The sequence below is a fragment of the Callithrix jacchus genome, chromosome 11 (genome assembly GCF_049354715.1).
Source record: "Callithrix jacchus isolate 240 chromosome 11, calJac240_pri, whole genome shotgun sequence".
Classification (NCBI taxonomy): domain Eukaryota; kingdom Metazoa; phylum Chordata; class Mammalia; order Primates; family Cebidae; genus Callithrix; species Callithrix jacchus.
In genome coordinates, this window is record NC_133512.1 from 96,643,159 (window position 1) to 96,662,406 (window position 19,248).

The 19,248-nt window shown below is 42.1% G+C and overlaps 1 protein-coding gene across 23 annotated transcripts in view; it reads left to right on the forward strand.

The window, feature by feature from the left end:
- PRKAG2 (protein kinase AMP-activated non-catalytic subunit gamma 2) overlaps window positions 1–19,248 on the forward strand; it is a 337,838-nt gene that overhangs the window by 302,535 nt on the left and 16,055 nt on the right. For all 23 annotated transcript variants that reach the window (XM_035254336.3, XM_035254337.3, XM_078343436.1 and 20 more), the window contains 3 exons: window positions 14,458–14,539; window positions 16,232–16,290; window positions 18,450–18,495. In XM_035254336.3, coding sequence (XP_035110227.3) covers window positions 14,458–14,539; window positions 16,232–16,290; window positions 18,450–18,495 — 187 coding nt within the window. The remainder of the gene's footprint in view (window positions 1–14,457; window positions 14,540–16,231; window positions 16,291–18,449; window positions 18,496–19,248) is intronic.

A 19,248-nucleotide genomic window follows, 5' to 3' on the forward strand; every position in this document is an offset into this window, starting at 1 on the left:
GTCATCAATGGGCATTTGAGTTGGTTCCAGGTCTTTGCTATTGTAAACAGTGCTGCAGTGAACATACGTGTGCATATGTCTATAACAGAATGATTTATAATCCTTTGGATATATACCAGTAATGGGATTGCTGGGTCAAATGGAATTTCTATTTCTAGGTCCTTGAGGAATCGCCACACTGTCTTCCACGATGGTTGAACTAATTTACACTCCCACCAACAGTGTTCCTATTTCTCCACATCCTCTCCAGCATCTATTTCCAGATTTTTTAATGATCGCCATTCTAATTGGCATGAGATGGTATCTCAGTGTAGTTTTCATTTGCATTTCTCTAATAACCAGTGATTATGGCATTTTTTCATGTTTGTTGGCCTCATGTATGTCTTCTTTTGAAAAGTGTCTTCATATCCTTCACCCACTTTTGAATGGGTTTGTTAGTTTCTTGTAAATCTGTTTTAGTTCTTTGTAGATTCTGGATATTAGCCCTTTGTCAGATGGGTAGATTGTAAAAATTTTTTCCCATTCTGTTGGTTGCTGGTTCACTCTAATGATTGTTTCTTTTGCTGTGCAGAAGCTTTGGAGTTTAATTAGGTCCCATTTGTCTGTTTTGACTTTTGTTGCCAATGCTTCTGGTGTTTTAGTCATGAAGTCCTTGCCTATGCCTATGTCCTGAATGGTTTTGCCTATGTTTCCTTCTAAGGTTTTTATGGTGTTAGGTCTTATGTTTAAGTCTTTAATCCATCTGGATTTAATTTTAGTGTAAGGTGTCAGGAAGGGGTCCAGTTTCTGCTTTCTGCACATGGCTAGCCAGTTTTCCCAACACCATTTATTAAACAGAGGATCCTTTCCCCAGTGCTTGTTTTTGTGAGGTTTGTCAAAGATCAGATGGTTGTAGATGTGTGGCATTGCCTCCAAGGCCTCTGTTCTGTTCCACTGGTCTATATCTCTGTTTTGGTACCAGTACCATACTGTTTTGATTACTGTAGCCTTGTAGTATAGTTTGAAGTCAGGTAGCGTGATGTCTCCAGCTTAGTTCTTTTTGCTTAAAATTGTCTTGGCTATGTGGGCTCTCTTTTGGTTCCATATGAAGATTAAGGTGGTTTTTTCCAGTTCTGTGAAGGTGGTCATAGATAGCTTGATGGGGATAGCATTGAATCTACAAATTACTTTGGGCAATATGGCCATTTTCACAGTATTGATTCTTCCTAACCATGAACATGGAATATTTCTCCATCTGTTTGTCTCCTCTCTTATTTCCTTGAGCAGTGGTTTGTAGTTCTCCTTGAAGAAGTCCTTTACATCCTTTGTTAGTTGTATTCCTAGGTATTTTATTCTCTTTGTAGCAATTGTGAATGGCAGTTCATTCTTCATTTGGCTCTCTTTAAGTCTGTTATTGGTGTAGAGGAATGCTTGTGATTTCTGCACATTGATTTTCTATCCTGAAATTTTGCTGAAGTTGCTTATCAGTTTAAGGAGATTTTAGGCAGAGATGATGGGGTCTTCTAGATATACTATCATGTCATCTGCAAATAGAGACAATTTGACTTCCTCCTTTCTAATTGGATACCCTTTATTTCTTTTTCTTGCCTGATTACTCTGGCTAGAACTTCCAGTACTATATTGAATAGGAGTGGTGAGAGAGGGCATCCTTGTCTAGTGCCAGATTTCAAAGGGAATGCTTCCAGTTTTTGCCCATTCAGTATGATATTGGCTGTGGGTTTGTTGTAAATACTTGTATTATTTTGAGATACATTCCATCAATACCTAGTTTATTGAGAGTTTTTAGCATAAAGGGCTGTTGAATTTTGTCAAAGGCCTTCTCTGCATCTATTGAGATAATCATGTGGTTTTTGTCTTTGGTTCTGTTTATGTGGTGAATTGCATTTATAGACTTGCGTATGTTGAACCAGCCTTCCATTCCCAGGATGAAGCCTACTTGATGGTGATGGATAAGCTTTTTGATGTGCTGTTGCAGTCGGTTTGCCAGTATTTTATAGATTTTTGCGTCTATGTTCATCATGGATATTGGCCTGAAGTTTTCTTTTTTTGTTGAGTCTCTGCTGGGTTTTGGTATCAGAATGATGTTGGTCTCATAAAATGATTTGGGAAGGATTCCCTCTTTTTGGAATAGTTTCAGAAGGAGTGGTGCTGGCTCCTCTTTGTATGTTTGGTAGAATTCGACTGTGATCCCATCTGGACCTGGACTTTTTTTGGTTGGTAGGCTCTTAATTGCTGCCTTAACTTCAGCCCTTGTTATTGGTCTATTCAGGGTTTCAACTTCTTTCTTTCAGGTTTTATGCTTGTGAGGGTGCAAGTGTCCAGGAATTTATCCATTTCTTCCAGGTTTACTAGTTTATGTGCATAGAGTTGTTTGTAGTAATCTCCGATGGTAGTTTTTATTTCTGTGGAATCTGTGGTGATATCCTCTTTATCATTTTTTATTGCATCTATTTGGTTCTTCTCTCTTTTCCTTTTTATTAATCTGGTTAGTGGTCTATTTTGTTGATCTTTTCAAAAACACAGCTCCTGGATTTATTGATTTTTTGAAGGGTTTTTGTGTCTCCATCTCCTTCAATTCTGCTCTGATCTTAGTTATTTCTTGTCTCCTGCTAGCTTTTAAGTTTTTTTGATCTTGCTCCTTTAGTTCTTTCAATTTTGATGATAGGGTGTCAATTTTAGATCTTTCATTGCTTCTCATATGGGCATTTATTGCTATAAATTTTCCTCTAGACACTGCTTTAAATGTGTCCTAGAGATTCTGATACGTTGTGTCTTCATTCTCATCGGTTTCGAAGATCATCTTTATTTCTGCCTTCATTTTGTCATTTATCCAGTCAACATTCAAGAGCCAGTTGTTCAGTTTCCATGAAGTTGTGTGGTTCTGGGGCAGTTTCTTAATCCTAAGTTCTAATTTGATTGCACTGTGGTCTGAGAGTCTGTTTGTTATGATTTCTGTTCTTTTGCATTTGCTGAGGAGTGATTTACTTCCAATTATGTGGTTAATTTTAGAGTAAGTGCGATGTGGTGCTGAGAAGATTGGTATTCTGTGCATTTGGGGTGGAGGGTTCTGTAAATGTCTGTTGGGTTTGCTTAGTCCAGATCTGAGTTCAAGTCCTGGATATCCTTGTTAATTTTCTGTCTCGTTGATCTGTCTAATACTGACAGTGGAGTGTTAAAGTCTCCCACTATTATTGTGTGGGAGTCTAGATCTCTTTGTAGGTCATTAAGAACTTGTTTTATTTATCTGGGTGCTCCTGTATTGGGTGCATGTGTATTTAGGATCATTAACTCTTCTTGTTGCATTGATCCTTTTACCATTATGTAATGCCCTTGTCTCTTTTGATCTTTGTTGCTTTAAAGGCTATTTTATCAGAGACTAGAATTGCAATTCCTGCTTTTTTTTACTCTCCATTTGTTTAGTAAATCTTCCTCCGTTTCTTTATTTTGAGCCTATGTATGTCCTTGCACATGAAGCATTTCCTGAACACAGCACCCCGATGGGTCTTGACTTTTTATCCAATTTGCCAATCTGTATCTTATGATTGGGGCATTTAACCCATTTACATTTAAGAATAATATTTTTATCTATGAATTTGATTCGGCCATTTTGATGCTAGCTGGTTGTTTTGCCCATTAGTTGACACAGTTTTTTCATTGTGTTGATGCTCTTTTTTTTTTTTTGAGTTGGAGTTTCGCTCTTGTTACTCAGGCTGGAGTGCAATGGCGCGATCTCGGCTCACTGCAACCTCCGCCTCCTGGGTTCAGGCAATTCTCCTGCCTCAGCCTCCCGAGTAGCTGGGATTACAGGCACGCGCCACCATGCCCAGCTAATTTTTTTTGTATTTTTAGTAGAGACGGGGTTTCACCATGTTGACCAGGATGGTCTCGATCTGTTGACCTCGTGATCCACCCGCCTCGGCCTCCCAAAGTGTGTTGATGCTCTTTACCATTCTGTATGTTTTTGGAATGGCTGGTACTGGTTGTTCCTTTCTATGTTTAGTTCTTCTTTCAGGAGCTCTTATAAGGCAGGCCTGGTGGTGATGAAATCTCTGAGCAATTGCTTGTTCATAAAGGATTTTATTTTTCCTTCACATATGATGCTTAATATGACATTCTAGGATGAAAATTCCTTTCTTTAAGGATGGTGAATATTGGTCCCCACTCTATTCTGGCTTGTAGGGTTTCTGCCAAGAGATCCGCTGTGTGTATGATGGTCTTCCCTTTGTGGGTAACCCGACCTTTCTCTCTGACTGCCTTTAGCATTTTTTCCTTCATTTAAACCCTGGTGAATCTGATGATTATGTGCATTGGGGTTGCGCTTCTTGAGGAATATCTTTGTGGTGTTCTCTTTATTTCCTGGACTTGAATATTGACCTCCCTTGCTAGGCTGGGGAAGTTTTCCTGGATAATATCCTGAAGAGTGTTTTCTAGCTTGGATTCATTCTCTCCTGCACATTTCAGGTACACCTATTAAATGTAGATTAGGTCTTTTCACAGAATCCCATATTTCTTGGAGGTGTTCATTTCTTTTCACCCTTTTTTCTCTAATCTTGCCTTCGCATTTTATTTCATTAAGTTGAACTTCAGTATCTGATATCCTTTCTTCTGCCTGGTCGATTCTGCTATTGAAGCTTGTGTATGCTTTGCAAAGTTCTTGGGTTGTGTGTTTCAGCACCATCAGCTCATTTATATTTTTTCTAAGCTGTTTATTCTCATTAGCATTTTGACAAACCTTTTTTCAAGGTTCTTAGTTTCATTGCATTGAGTTAGAACATGTTCTTTTATCTCAGAGAAGTTTATTACCCATGTTCTGAAGCCTGTTTCTGTCAACTCATCAGACTCATTCTCCATCCAGCCTTGTTCCTTTGCTGGTAAGGCATTGTGATCCCTTGGAGGAGGAGAGGCATTCTGGTTTTGGGTGTTTTCATCCTTTTTGCTCTGGTTTCTTCCCATCTTTGTGGATTTATCTACCTGGGGTCTTTGTAGTTGGTGACTTTCAGATGGGTTGTCTGAGTGGATGTCTTTTTTGTTGCTGATGAAATTATTTCTTTCTGTTTTTTAGTTTTCCTTCTAACAGTCTGGACCCTCCTGCTGTAGGACTGCTGAGGTCCACTCCAGGCCCTGCTTGCCTGGGGATCACCTGCAGTGGCTGCAGAACAGTAAGGGTTGCTACCAGTTTCTTCTTCTGTTATCTTTATCCCAGAAGGATACCTGCCAGATGTCAGCCTGAGCTCTCCTTTATGAGGTGTCTTTTTGGATATACAGTGGTCAGGTAGCTGCTTGAGGAGACAGTCTGTCCCTTATAGGAGCTCAAGTGCTGAGCTGTGAGCTCCATTGCTCCATTCAGAGAGCTGCCAGGCAGGTGCATTTAAGTCTGCTGCCGTGGAACTCATAACTGCCTTTTTTCCCAGGTGCTCTGTCCTGGGAAGGTGGGACTTTATTTATAAGTTCCTGATGTGCTGCTGCCTTTTTTCAGAGATGCCCTGCCCTGCAAGGAGGTTGCCTAGTCACAATCTGCCAGCAGAGTCATTGCTGGGCTTCCATGGGCTCTGCCCAGCTGCTGTTAGAACTTCCTTGTGGTTTTGTTTATAGAGGTATAGTTAGAACTACCTCAGTCATGGTGGTTGCCTCAGTAATTGTGGACTGCCTCTGTAATGGCAGACTGCCTTGGTAATGATGGATTGCCTCCATAACGGTGGACTTCCTTGGTAGTGGTGGACTGTCTCAGTAATGGCAGACGCCCTTCGTCCCACAAAGCTGGACTGTCCCTTGTCCAGCTGCGCTTGCTTCAAAACTGTCAATCTAGAGCGTTTCAGATTGCTGGTCTTTGTGGGGGTGGGACCCACCAAGCCAGATGACCTGGCTCTCTGTTTCAGTCCCTTTTTTTTTATCAGTTGAATGGGCGGCTCTGTCTCCAGAGGAAACAGCCATCCAAATTTGTGTGAGTTTTTGTGTGGAGATCCGCTGCACCGGCTGAAACAGCTGTGCTGGAAACTCACGGCACTTTTCAGCCCAGGAATCTCCTGGTCTGTGGGCAGTAAAAACTTGTTTGGAAATGTGGTGATCACTCACCCTCTGTGTTGTTCTTGCTGGGGACTGCACTCCAGAGCTGTTCCTATTCAGCCATCTTGGATCCCTCTCCTTGAGGACCATATTTAAGAAGGTGGACCCAGGCCAGGCACAGTGGCTCACACCTGTAATCCCAGCACTTTAGGAGGCCAAGGCGTGCAGATCACGAAGTCAGGAGATCAAGACCATCCTGGCTAACACGGTGAAACCCCATCTGTACTAAAAACACAAAAAGTTAAAGCTGGGTGTGTTGGCACACACCTGTAATCCAGCTACTCCAGAGGCTGAGGCAGGAGAATTGCTTGAATCCAGGAGGTGGAGGTTGCAGTGAGCCGAGATCACACCACTGCACTCCAACCTGGAAAACACAGCGAGACTCTGTCTCAAAAAAAAAAAAAAGCTGGACCCTTCTTGATGCAGTAGATATCCGCATTAATTTTAAAAGCTTCGCAATCAACTGAATGACTGAAAGTCAGAGTGAAACTGTAGGAAGCAGTGAGGCATCAGAGGAACAGCTTCCCATTCTGGGGACACAGATGTGCTCCTTGTCGTAGACTGCCAGAGGCTCATAGAGCAGCTTGGGCCTGCTCACTGTTCTAAAAACTTCTCTCTCTATTAAGATTTCATTTCCCATCTTTACTTATCTAATTATCACATTTGCTTGTTTGAAAATCCTATTAAAATGTAAATTTTAACATTAATAGTAGTTTGAGCAAATTGCATATCAGTTGAATGGAAAGAAATTTTCAAAGGTACTCAAGACCCCTGAGAGGTTTTTTCCTGCAAATTAGCACTAGATTGTGTTAGTCCTCTTTGTATCCTGTTTATTGGTTAATTGGAACACCCTGTGCCATCTATAATTATGAAGCATTTTCCAAGTATAATTTTAAATTCCTTTATAAACAGCTCTGTGCACATGTTCTTAAGAAAGCTACATTTTAAAGCCAGGCATGGTGTCTCACGCCTGTAATCCTAGCACTTTGGGAAGCTGAGGCAGGCAGATCACCTGAGATCGGGAGTTCGAGACCAACCTGACCAACATGGAGAAACCCTGTCTCTAAAAAGCAAAAAAAGAAAAAGAAAGGCACATTTTAGAAGCCTTCATTATTGTGAAGAAGGTCAGCAAAACCACAGAGTGTCAGGCCCCTCCCTGAGCATGCCCAGGACACTCCTCTTTAAGGCACCATATGAGTATCTTGTCCATCTGGAATATCATATGAGACCTTTGAAGGATGGAATTGAAACTTCCTCAGTGACCGGTGGAAAGGTCAATGGTATATGTGTGTGAGATTAAAAAAATAAATCTTTCATCCCAGCACTTTGGGAGGCCAAAGCAGGAGGATCACTTCAGACCCAGAATTTGAGACCAGCCTGGGCAACATGGCAAGAACCCATCTCTACAAAAAGATGTAAAAGTTAGCTGAGCATGGTGGCATGTGCCTGTGACCCAGGAGACTGAGGCAGAAGGATCACGAGCCTATGAGGTCGAGCTGCAGTGAGCCATGATCATACCACTATACTCCAGCCTGGGCAACAGAGTGAGACCCTGTCTCCAAAATGAAAAATATATATATTGAATATCTTTTGGCTTCTGGTTTGGCCAGTATAGGGCGGAAATTTTAAGCATTTCTTCTTCTTGGCTGTTAGTACTGAGTATATACTGAATATCTTCAAATACAAGCCCATTCAATCCACACACTACAACCGTGAGGAAATACCATCCATTAGCCCCATTTTATAACAGAAAGTTGAGGCTGACAGCAGGTTAAGTGACTGAGTGGCCACCACACAGCTGGCAGGGGTGGAGGAGCCTACGGGAAAGTGTTGGTGCTTGAGGCCATCAGGAAAACAAAATGAGCTGCTGGACATGTTGTTTTGGTTTGGGAAATGAAGCAGTGTCGTTGTTCCGTAGAGATGCACGTTTTACGTGGAAATGAGTTGAAGTCCAGTCGGTGTAGCACTTTAGCTCATGGACGAGAACTGGGATGGCCTCTGAATTCACTCCATGTGCTCCCAAGGGCCTTGGTGGTTTTACCTTCTGTTGCAGAAGAAATACCGCTTTTCACATTAAATTCTTAGCATTCTGTTTACCATTGAACGGCTGCTTTTCTGGGGCTTTTCTCTCTATAAACCTGACCATTGGGCTGGGTAAAGTGGCTCACCCCTATAATTACCAGCACTTGGGGAGGCAGAGGCAGGAGGATCACTTGAGTTCAGGAGTTCAAGACCAGCCTGGGCAACATAATGGGACCCTGTCTCTATAAAGAATAAAAAAAGAAGCTGGCTGTGGCGGTGTGCACCTGTGGTCCCAGCCACTCAGGAGGCTTAAGTGGGAGGATCACTTGAGCCTAGGAGGTTGAGACTGCAGTGAGCCATGTTCCTGCCACTGCACGCCAACCTGGGCAACAGAGCAAGACCCTGTCATTCATTCATTCATTCATTCATAGATAGATAGATCCCCCTATCAGAGCAAGACTGTCTCAAATTCATTCATTCATTCATCCCTCCCTCCATCCCTCCATCCCTCTATCCCTCCCTCCCTCCCTCCCTCCCTCCTTCCCTCCTTGCCCTTGGCCATGCAGCTCAGTGTCCTTTATTTCAGAATTAACTTGGTTCAGCACATGTGATCGGTTTCTAACGTCTGTATTATTACCCCATATCATTTTCATATGGGTATTTGCCACCTTAAGAATCGGTGTTATGCAGTTATTTCCTGTTTGTGTGCTTCACGGTGGCCTCACTGTGAACGGTAGCTGTAGCATGTCTGGGGCTAAATGCTTTCGTCGCAGATTAGTCTGAGAATTTATCATGGGGAAGCAGAATGTTTTTTCTGATTCTCAAGTAACGGTCATATTTGAGTGTTAAGATTTAACCCTTGCTTTTGTTGGTATCATTCTTTTAAGCTTGACATTTTCACACTATAGTGTAAAGTAGTGTAAAACTATAGTGTAAAAATGTCCATAAAAATCTGTTGGATCTATGCGTGATCATTTGTACAAGGTACAAATGTTAAATATCAAATTATCAAAATACAAACTAAGCTAACAACAATATTTGTTCTTGGGTTTTTTTAATTACTGCACCATTTGGCCAGAGATTCTTGTCAATAGATGTCCACTGTGCTCAGTCATTTATTTCTCAAAGCTGGGTACCATGGTCTCTTCCAGAGGCTTCTAGAACTTTGCTAAAGGAAGGGCTCCTTGTTTGGCTCTCACGTGGTCTCATCTATGGTTTAGATCCATTGGACTCACAGGCACTTATTAGAGAGAAAGGCAGTTCCTTGATAGGATTCCAGGACTTAGGTCATATACAAGATTCATTTACTTTCTTGACAGTTGCAATTAAACCATAAGATAAATGCCCAAAACAGCATTTAATTACTGTGTAGTCCATTTTCATTTCATGCAGTTACTGCTGTAGTGTGTCTACCATTTTGCTGTGCGTTTGTTATTTTCTCTATTGATATGTTCTTTTATTCCTTCTCGTCTTCACTCGATTTAACAAACTACGTTTAATACATTTTTCTCCTCTGCTAGCTTTTTAGTTATACATTCTTTTTTCATTTTTGTGGGTACATAGTATGTGTATGTACTTATGGGGTGCATGAAATATGTTGATGCAGGCATGCGATGTGTAATAATCACATCAGGATAAATGGGATATCCGTCACCTCAAGTACTTATCATTTCTTTATGTTACGTACATCCGGTTATGCTCTTCTGGTTATTTTTAAATATACAGTAAATTCTTGTTGACTGTAATCACCCTGTTGTTTCCTCACATGCTGGGTATTATTCCTTCTATCTAACTATATTTTTTTATCCATGAACTGCCCCCACTTCCTCCCCCCACCCACCCTCGCTACCCTTCCCAGCCTCTGGTGACCATCATTCTTCTCTCTATCTCCATGAGTTCAGTTATTTTCTCTTTTAGCTCCCACCAATGAGTTGAGAACATGTGAAGTGAATTATACGCTCTTGTTAATCTTTCAGAGGCCACCTTACAGATAGATTGCAAAGCACCTTTGACTTACTACTCTCCATCTTTTAATAATACTTTTACCATCTCCCAAACAATGCAAAAAATGTGTACAAAAGTTAACCCTCTCCTGCCCTATGTGCTACTGTTACATATTTTGCTTCTGTATAAGTTAGGAATCCCACAGGATCGCATGGCTCCGGCTTTAAGCAGTACTGGTTTATACTTACCTGCATCTCTGTCCTCTCCTGTGCTCTTCATTCCCTCCGGTGGTTCTGTGCAGGTCTGGAATCTTTCCTTCAGTGTAAAGGACTCCCTTAAGTATTTCTTTTTTTTTTTAAGATGGAGTCTTTCTCCGTCACCCAGGCTGGAGTTCAATGGTGCTGTCTTAGCTCACTGCAACCTCACCTCCCCGGTTCAAGCGATTCTCCTGCGTCAGTCTCCCAAGTAGCTGGGTTTACCAGTGTGCACCATCACACCTGGCTCATTTTTGTATTTTTAGTAGAGAGAGATTGGGTTTCACCACATTGGCCAGGCTGGTCTTGAACTCCTGACCTAAAGTGATCGACCCGCCTCAGCCTCCCAAAGTGTTGAGACTACAGGCATGAGCCACCATGCTCAGCCTGTCTTAAGTATTTCTTAATGCTGGTTGGTTAGTGACAGTTTTCTCTGCTTTTGTTTATCTGAAAAACCTTACTTTGCTAGTCCTTTTTGAAGGATGTTTTCGCTGGATACATGCTCTAACCTAGGTTGGCAGGTTTTTTCTTTTAGCCTCTTAAAGTTTTCTTTCTGTTGTCTTTTGGCTTTATTTCTTTCTTTCTTTTAAGATGGAGTCTTGCTCTGTTTCCCAGGCTGGAGTGTAGTGGCATGATCTTGGCTCACTGCAACCTCCGCCTCCCAGGTTCAAGTGATTCTCCTGCCTCAGCCTCCCAAGTAGCAGGGACTGCAGGCACATGCCACCACACCCAGCTAATTTTTCGTATTTTAGTAGAGACAGGGTTTCACCGTGTTGCCCAGGCTGGTCTTGAGCTCCTGAGCTCAGACAATCCGCCCACCTCAGCCTCCCAAAGTGCTAGGATTACAGGCATGAGCTACCACACCCAACCTGTTGTCTTCTGACTTTCATAGCTTCTGCTGGAAAGTCAGCCGTCAGCCTGATTGGCGCCCTTTTGAAAGCCAATGTGTCTTTTTCCCTCTGACTGATTTTCTCTTTACCTTTGGTTTTTAGCGTCTTGCCTATGACATGCTTAGTGGTTTTCTTTGTGTTTATCTTACCTGGGGTCCACTTGACTCGTCTTGATAAATTTCAGCTTCTTGTTGAAATTCACCTGTGTGAAGATGATGTGGGAAATGCCCTCAGAAAAATTCCAGAATGAATGTGGAGCTCAATTCATATCCTCCTTTTCTCTCAAGAATTGTGGCTCCGAGAATCCTCCCTGTGTTGATGCATTCCAGGGCCCTCAAATAGTGTTTCTGTCTTTTGTACAACTCATATAGTTGTTTTCAATGATTTCATTGTACCAAATTTGGAACTTTCTGGAATAGCTTTTCAATAGCTGTGGCTACTTAGGGTTTCATGAATGATCCTCATGAATGTTTTTAATATTTATTTTCCCTGCTAAAATCTGTCATTTTGAAGAAAACAGTAAGTAATTTGTAGTTTTCAAAGATGCCCCTGACCAGGCACAGTGGCTCATGCCTATAATCCTAAGACTTTGGGAGGCCAAGGTAGGAGGATCACTTAAGCCCAGGAGTTTTGAGACCAGTCTGGGCAGCATAGCAAGATCCTGCCTCTACAATAAAAAAATTATCTGGACATGGTAGCATGTGCCTAGGGTCCCAGTTGCTTGGAAGGCTGAGGTGGAAGAATTATGTGAGCCAGGGGCGGGGTGGAGGGTGTTGCAGTGAGACTACAGAGAGCCAAGGTCACACCACTTTACTTCACCCTGGGTGACAAAGTGAGACCCTGTCTCAAAAAAATAAAATCAAATAAAAAATAAAGGTGCCCCCTTCCTGTTTCTATTCCAACCAGTTTAGAAAAGCAAACTAAGCAGATATTCAGTGTGTTTTAAAATCTATTTACATGTGACTTTTCCACCGTATCTTCTATAATATATTCTAGCACCACAATCATGCCCAGGGTAGAAATAGAAAGCCATTCACTGGGCATACCTTCCCTGGATGCCATTTAGTTACGAAAGCAGTGTGAGTGTTTGTGACTTTGACACAGGTGTGACTGAGAAACAGCACATCAGACTGCGGCTGCCACTCAGTTACGGTTGCTCTCCCACATCACCGGACTGGCTCTGCCCCTTCCCTCGTCTTCATTCTCTTGTAGTTCATTTGACTAATACACAGAATCCCTGCTATATTCGGGACTCAGTGCTAGGCAGTTAAAATAAATCCATGAAATAGGCCACAGTAGCTCACACCTGTAATCCCAACACTTTGGGAGGCCTAGGTGGGTGGATCACAAGGTCAAGAGATCGAGACTATCCTGGCCAACATGGTGAAACCCTGTCTCTACTAAAAATACAAAAAAATAGCTGGGTGTGGTGGCGTGTGCCTGTAATCCCAGCTACTCAGGAGGCTGAGGCAGGAGAATTGCCTGAACCCAGGAGGCGGAGGTTGCAGTGAACCGAGATCACGCCATTGCACTCCAGCCTGGGTAACAAGAGCGAAACTCCATCTCAAAAAAAAAAATGCATGTAATAATTGATGAGCTCCCCAATACACCAGTAGTGCTTCTACTCTTCTGTAGGTGAACCAGGTACATGCATGAGTAAATCCACATGATGCAAAATGTATCACCATGAAGGAATAAATAGGTGCTGAGTCATTAATCCTAAAGTCATCTGCCTTAGGTTCCTGAAGTTCTTTCCTTTATTAAGTTAACAAGGGTTTGTTTGTTCATTTGTTTGTTTGAGATGGAGTCTCACTCCATTACTCAGGCTGGAGTGCAGTGGCGTGATCTGGGCTCACTGCAGCCTCCACCTCCAGGTTCAAGCGATTCTTGGGCCTTGTGCCTCCCGAGTAGCTGGGATTACAGGTGTGTGCCACGACACCCAGCTAATTTTTGTATTTTTAGTGGAGATGAGGTTTCACCGTGTTGGCCAGGCTGGTCTTGAATTCCTGGCCTCAGAAGATATTCTCATCTCGGCCTCCCAGATTCCTAGGATTGCACTTGTGAGCCACCATGCCTGACAAACAAAGGTGTTTTTTGTCAATAGTGAATGAGAAGAGAATCATTTTCTCTTAGTTAAAAATATATATATGGCATACCATAACGTAACGCTTTTTTTTTTTTTTGAGGCGGAGTCTTGCTCTGTTGCCAGGTTGGAGTGCAGTGGCGCGATCTCGGCTCACTGCAACCGCCGCCTCCCGGATTCAAGCGATTCTCCTGCCTCTACACATGCACTACAGGCATGTGCCACCACACTCGGCTAGTTTTTGTATTTTTAGTAGAGACGGGGTTTCACCATGTTGGCCAGGATGCTTTCGATCTCCTGACCTTGTGATCCGCCTGCCTGGGCATGGTGGTGGGCACCTATAATCCAGCTACTCGGGAGGCCGAGGCAGGAGAATCACTTGAACTCGGGAGGCAGAGGTTGCAGTGAGCCGGGATCCCGCCACTGCACTCTGGTTTGGGTGTCAGAGCAAGACTGTCTTAAAAAAGGAAAGAAAATACTAAAAATAAATTTTTATTTCAGGTAATTTGATACAACTTCAGTGTTTTCAGGTGAATTAGTAACCACATATAGGAGATATTAGATGCTGAAGTTTAATTCTTTTGTATGGTTTTAATTATAAAAAGTATCTACGTAGACAAGCGTCTTCAGATGCAATAAGAAAATAAATAGAAGTTAATTGCATTATTTCAATTTCAAAAAATAATTTCTAATCCCTATATGCCTTTAGGTGTAATACAAGAGGATTTTTGCTAATGTTAATAAATTCCATTATTTTTAGCTTATCAAACTTACAAAACTTATTGCGGAAGATAACTGATAAGACTCAGTCAAATATGTTAAAGATTTTTTTTCTGGCCAGGCATGCTGGCTCACTCCTGTAATCACAATACGTTGGGCAGCCGAGGCGGGTGGATCACTTGAGGTCAGGAGTTCGAGATCAGCCCGGCCAACATGGTGAAATCCTGTTTCTACCAAAAATGCAAAAATTAGCTGGGCATGGTGGCTGGCGCATGCCTGTAATCCTAGCTACTTGAGAGGCTAAGGTGAGAGAATCGATTGAACCCAGGAGGCAGAGGTTGCTGTCAGCCAAGATCATGCCACTGAACTCCTGCCTCAGCAACAGAGTGAGACCCTGTCTCAAAAAAAGGTTGGGGGTGGTATTTTTCTTTTGCTTCCTGGACTTTGAAAGTTATGTTTTATTTCTCTTCTTTTTCTTCAGGTTAAAAAGGCCTTCTTTGCCTTGGTAGCCAATGGCGTCCGAGCAGCGCCACTGTGGGAGAGTAAAAAGCAAAGCTTTGTAGGTAAGCAGTGCCGGCCTGAGGAAGTGGAGACCTCACAAGTAGAAAGCCGAAAGTACTTTAATAGATGCCGGTTTGGAATTCAACCTAGTAAACATGTTTCCAAGTTAAAAAACATTCTTGCTGGCAGGGCACAGTGGCTCACGCCTGTAATCTCAGCACTTTGGGAGGCCAAAGCAGGGAGATTGCTTGAACCCAGCAGTTCGAGGCCAGGCTGGGCAACATAGCAAGACCTCATCTCTACAAAATCATACAAAAATTAGCTACTCAGGAGGCCGAGGTGGGAGGATCACTTGAGCCCACCCAGGAGGTCAAGGCTGCAGTGAACCATGATCACTCCTGTGCTCCAGCCTGGATGACAGAGCAAGAGACCCTGTCAAAAATAATAATAGTAATATCCTTGCTTTTACATATTCGGTAAGAAGGTGGAATGCTAGCTGTGAATGAGGTCAAAATACTCTTGTACTTTTTTTTTTTTTTGCCTCTTCATTGAGAACACATGCTGTTATAACTTTTATGAATCTCTTTTAATTTAGCAACTTCTTGGCTCTCTGAAGAGTTTGTATGTCTTTACCAGCCCAGTGAGCACAGCCACATAGGATGCCACAGTCAGATGGGAGCCAGCATCCCACTTCGAGCCGTCTGGGCAGATGGCATCCCCGGGCCCCGCACCCATCTTGCTGGTGCACACCTTTTTGACAGGGCAAATAAGAAGATGTAAACATGACTGATGTCTGTGCTGGACCACTGTGAAGCTATTAAAACTGCTGTGTAACTTTCACAGCTCTCTAAATGCCGTTGTTACAGGAATCACAGCAGGCAATGACGTTATCTATCTTAGTATTCACATTATTTCAAAATGATCTGTTAGGTCTGCCTCTGGGTTTTAATTTCATCAGGGAAGAAGTTCATCTTTCTCATCCCTCTCATCCTGGTGTCTAGCACATCAAAAGCACTCAATCAATGGCAACTGTTTGTTAAAACCGTTATTTTAGGCCGGGCACAGTGGCTCAAGCCTGTAATCCCAGCACTTTGGGAGGCCGAGGCAGGTGGATCACGAGGTCAAGAGATCGAGACCATCCTGGTCAATATGGTGAAACCCTGTCTCTACTAAAAATACAAAAAATTAGCTGGGCACGGTGGCACGTGCCTGTAATCCCAGCTACTCAGGAGGCTGAGGCGGGAGAATTGCCTGAACCCAGGAGGTGGAGGTTGTGGTGAGCCGAGATCGCGCCATTGCACTCCAGCCTGGGTAACAAGAGCAAAACTCCGTCTAAAAAAAAAAAAACCGTTATTTTTAGAATGCTCCTCAGCAAACGATCCAAGTGCCCAGAATTATCATGTTTCTAAAGCCTATTGAATACTTTATCTTAAAGTATTTAAAAATATTTACACGTAACTGCAATTCTTTTTTCAAATTTGTATCCATTAATAAGTTTTCTCTGGTATATTTGCCAAATTCTGTGGTTAGTTCCGTAGTACTTACTGTCAGGTTTAATTTCAGCTAAATCTGTATATCCAGTTCAGTATACACAATTGACACATCGATAGTTTTAAATAATACATTCAACTCTGCTTGATATTTTCAAAGTATATTTTATAAGCTCTCTAGTATATATTCTAGACTGACTTGTCATTTGAAATTTTTAAAATGTTTTCGTGGTTTTATTTTTAACATACAATTCTTTGTTCCAGGAATGCTAACAATTACAGATTTCATAAATATACTGCACAGATACTATAAATCACCTATGGTAAGTGGCACCAGTCCCTGTGTCAGTAGTTGTGTATGTGTATGGATATATGTGTGTATTTTCAGATTTTTAATGTTTTCAGTTTTTTCTTTTTGGTATGGAGTGGTGGTGGTGGTGGATTTTCCAAATATATATAATGTGCAGGGAACTCCTGTATAAAACTATCTTTACCGGAAGTCGTATATTTGAAACTCAAAGAAGGCATTCTCAGGAAAAATAAAAGGAAATAGATTCTTTATTCAGCTTTTAGAATTCCTCGGTTTAGCAGAATTCTACATATGTCTTACCTAGACATTCTGTAAGTTTGGCTGAGCTCTGCAGGCTGTGGATGTGGTACAGCCTAATTCAGTTATCCCAGCAATTGCAGATCAGGAATTATATGTACTTTGTGATTTTAAAGAAGAAAAAAATGAGTCATTAAAATTAAATAAATTCAGTTTTGACATTTTCCTGTTAATGAGGAAAAGACAGCTCCTGGCTGATTTTAGCAGCAGAACTCTCTGGTCCCTGGTACAATGGTTCTGAGAGAGCACAGCTTAAAACCCGCTTTCGTCCTTCATCTAACTCCGTGATATCTGAGATTCGGCCTGCTTGGTTTTGGGTTTTTGGTTTCTGTTTGTTCATGAGGGTGGGGAAGGACAGAATTGCATACTCTATTTAACTAGCCCTATTTGGGGTACCTAAAAGGTATAAGTTCATCCTATTGGTACTGCTTTCTGTGTAATGCTCAGGATTGTCCGTTAATTACATTCTTACGTAAAACACAAAAATAACATGCTCTTGCCGGGAACAGTGATTCACGCCTGTAATCCCAGCACTTTGGGAGACCGAGGTAGATGGATCACTTGAGGTCAGGAGTTTGACACCAGCCTGGCCAAAATGGTGAAATGCCATCTCTACTAAAAATACAAAAATTACCTAGGTGTGGTGGTGGGTGCCTGTAATCCGAGGTACTCCAGAGCTAAGGCACAAGAATCTCTTGAACCTGGGAGATAGAGGTTGCAGTGAGCCAAGATGTCTCCTTTGCACTACAGCCTGAGCGACAGGGGGAGACTCCATCTCAAACAAAACAAAGCAAAACAAAAACCATACACTCAGAAGTTTCACCAAAGGCATTGTAAATATCCTATATTTATTTCCCATGAAATGTGTTATTTCTTAACTATTACCTATGCAAGTGAATACTGGCTTTCCTTATAATGATCATATCTCTGCTTTTGAACTAGCAAAATCAGCACAAGTATGATTTTTGAATAGATAGATTTTTACAAAATACAGCAAATCCCATATAAGAAATCTCCGCAGTAGATTATGAAATCAAAATTGCTAAAAAGCAGTTATATCTAAATATGCGGCCCAAAGCTTTTCTTAATACATGTAGACACAGGCCAGGCGTGGTTGCTCACACCTATAGTCCCAGCACTTTGGGAAGCCAAGGAGGGTGTATCACTTGAGCCCAGGAATTTGAGACCAGCCAGGCAACATGGTGAAACCCCATCTCTACAAAAAAAAAAAGACCCACAAAAATTAGCCAGGCATGGTGGCATGCATCTGTATCCCAAGCTACTGAGGAGGCTAAGTTGGGAGGATTGCTTGAGCCTGGGAGGTCGAGGCTGCAGTGAGCCATGATCACACTTGTGCAACTCCAGCCTGGTGACAGAATGAAGACCTTGTCTCAAAAAAAAAAAAATACCTGCAGATACATTTTTTTCTCCATATCCCATCTCATTTTCTCTCTTTTTTTCTTTTTTCTTTTTTTAAGACAGAGCCTCACTCTGTCTCCTGGGCTGGAGTACAGTGGCACCATCCTGGCTCACCGCAGCCTCCCCCTCCTGGGTTCAAGTGATTCTTCTGCCTCAGCCTCCCGAGTAGCTGGGATTACAGGCACCCTCTACCATGCCTGGCTAATTTTTGTATTTTTAGTAGAGATAAGGTCTCACTATGTTGGCCAGGCTGGTCTCAAACTCATTACCTCAGGTGATCCGCCCACCTCAATCTCCCAAAGTGCTGGGATTACAAGTGTGCGCCAGCTCACCCGGCCGCCTCATTTTCTAATTGTGAATAGAAAATGCTATTATGAAAGCTATGTTTTCTTTCATTTTACAAATATTTTTTCTATGTTTATATATATTTATAAATAAGAATTTCTTTATTTGCAGGTACAGATTTATGAATTAGAGGAACATAAAATTGAAACATGGAGGGGTAAGCACTATTGGATGTTAAAAATCTTTTCGTATGGGGAAAGCATGCTTGGGATGTAAAGTATGTTTTACTTTTGCAGATCCTTTTCTCTCTGCTCCATAAAATGTTATTTAAAACATTCTCTTTATGTCTACCTTAATTTTGATAGTATACTACTGTACCAAAGCTGGACAATGTCAGTATTGTCCATTCTGCCTGTAGACATGTATAGGACACCTACAGCAGCCAAGGCCTCATCCTAGGTCCAGGAATGTGAAGATGAATGAGCTAACCAAGCCCCACCTCACTGCCTGCAGTGGGGCCACCGTTCATTACTAAGCCTAACCCTCTGGGTAACAACAGCGTCTCCAAAAAAAAAAAAGAAAATGCATCAGAGGCTGGGTGTGGTGGCTCATGGCTATAATCCCAGCACTTTGGGAGGCCGAGGCGGGTGGATCACAAGGTCAAGAGATCCTGGCCAACGTGGTTAAATCCCGTCTCTACTAAAAATACAAAAATTAGCTGGGTGTGGTGGCTCTCACCTGTAGTCCCAGCTAGTTGGTAGTCAGGAGTCTGAGGCAGGAGAATTGCTTGAACTTAGGGTTTGCAGTGAGGTTGCAGTGAGCCAAGATTGTGCTACTGCACTCCAGCCTTGGCAACACAGCGAGACTCTGTCTCAAAAAAAAAAAAAAAAAATTCATCAGAGCCATGCCTAACTTTAACAAAGCAAGCATCTGTTCTTATTTAAACCTAATCATTGTTTCTTTACAAACT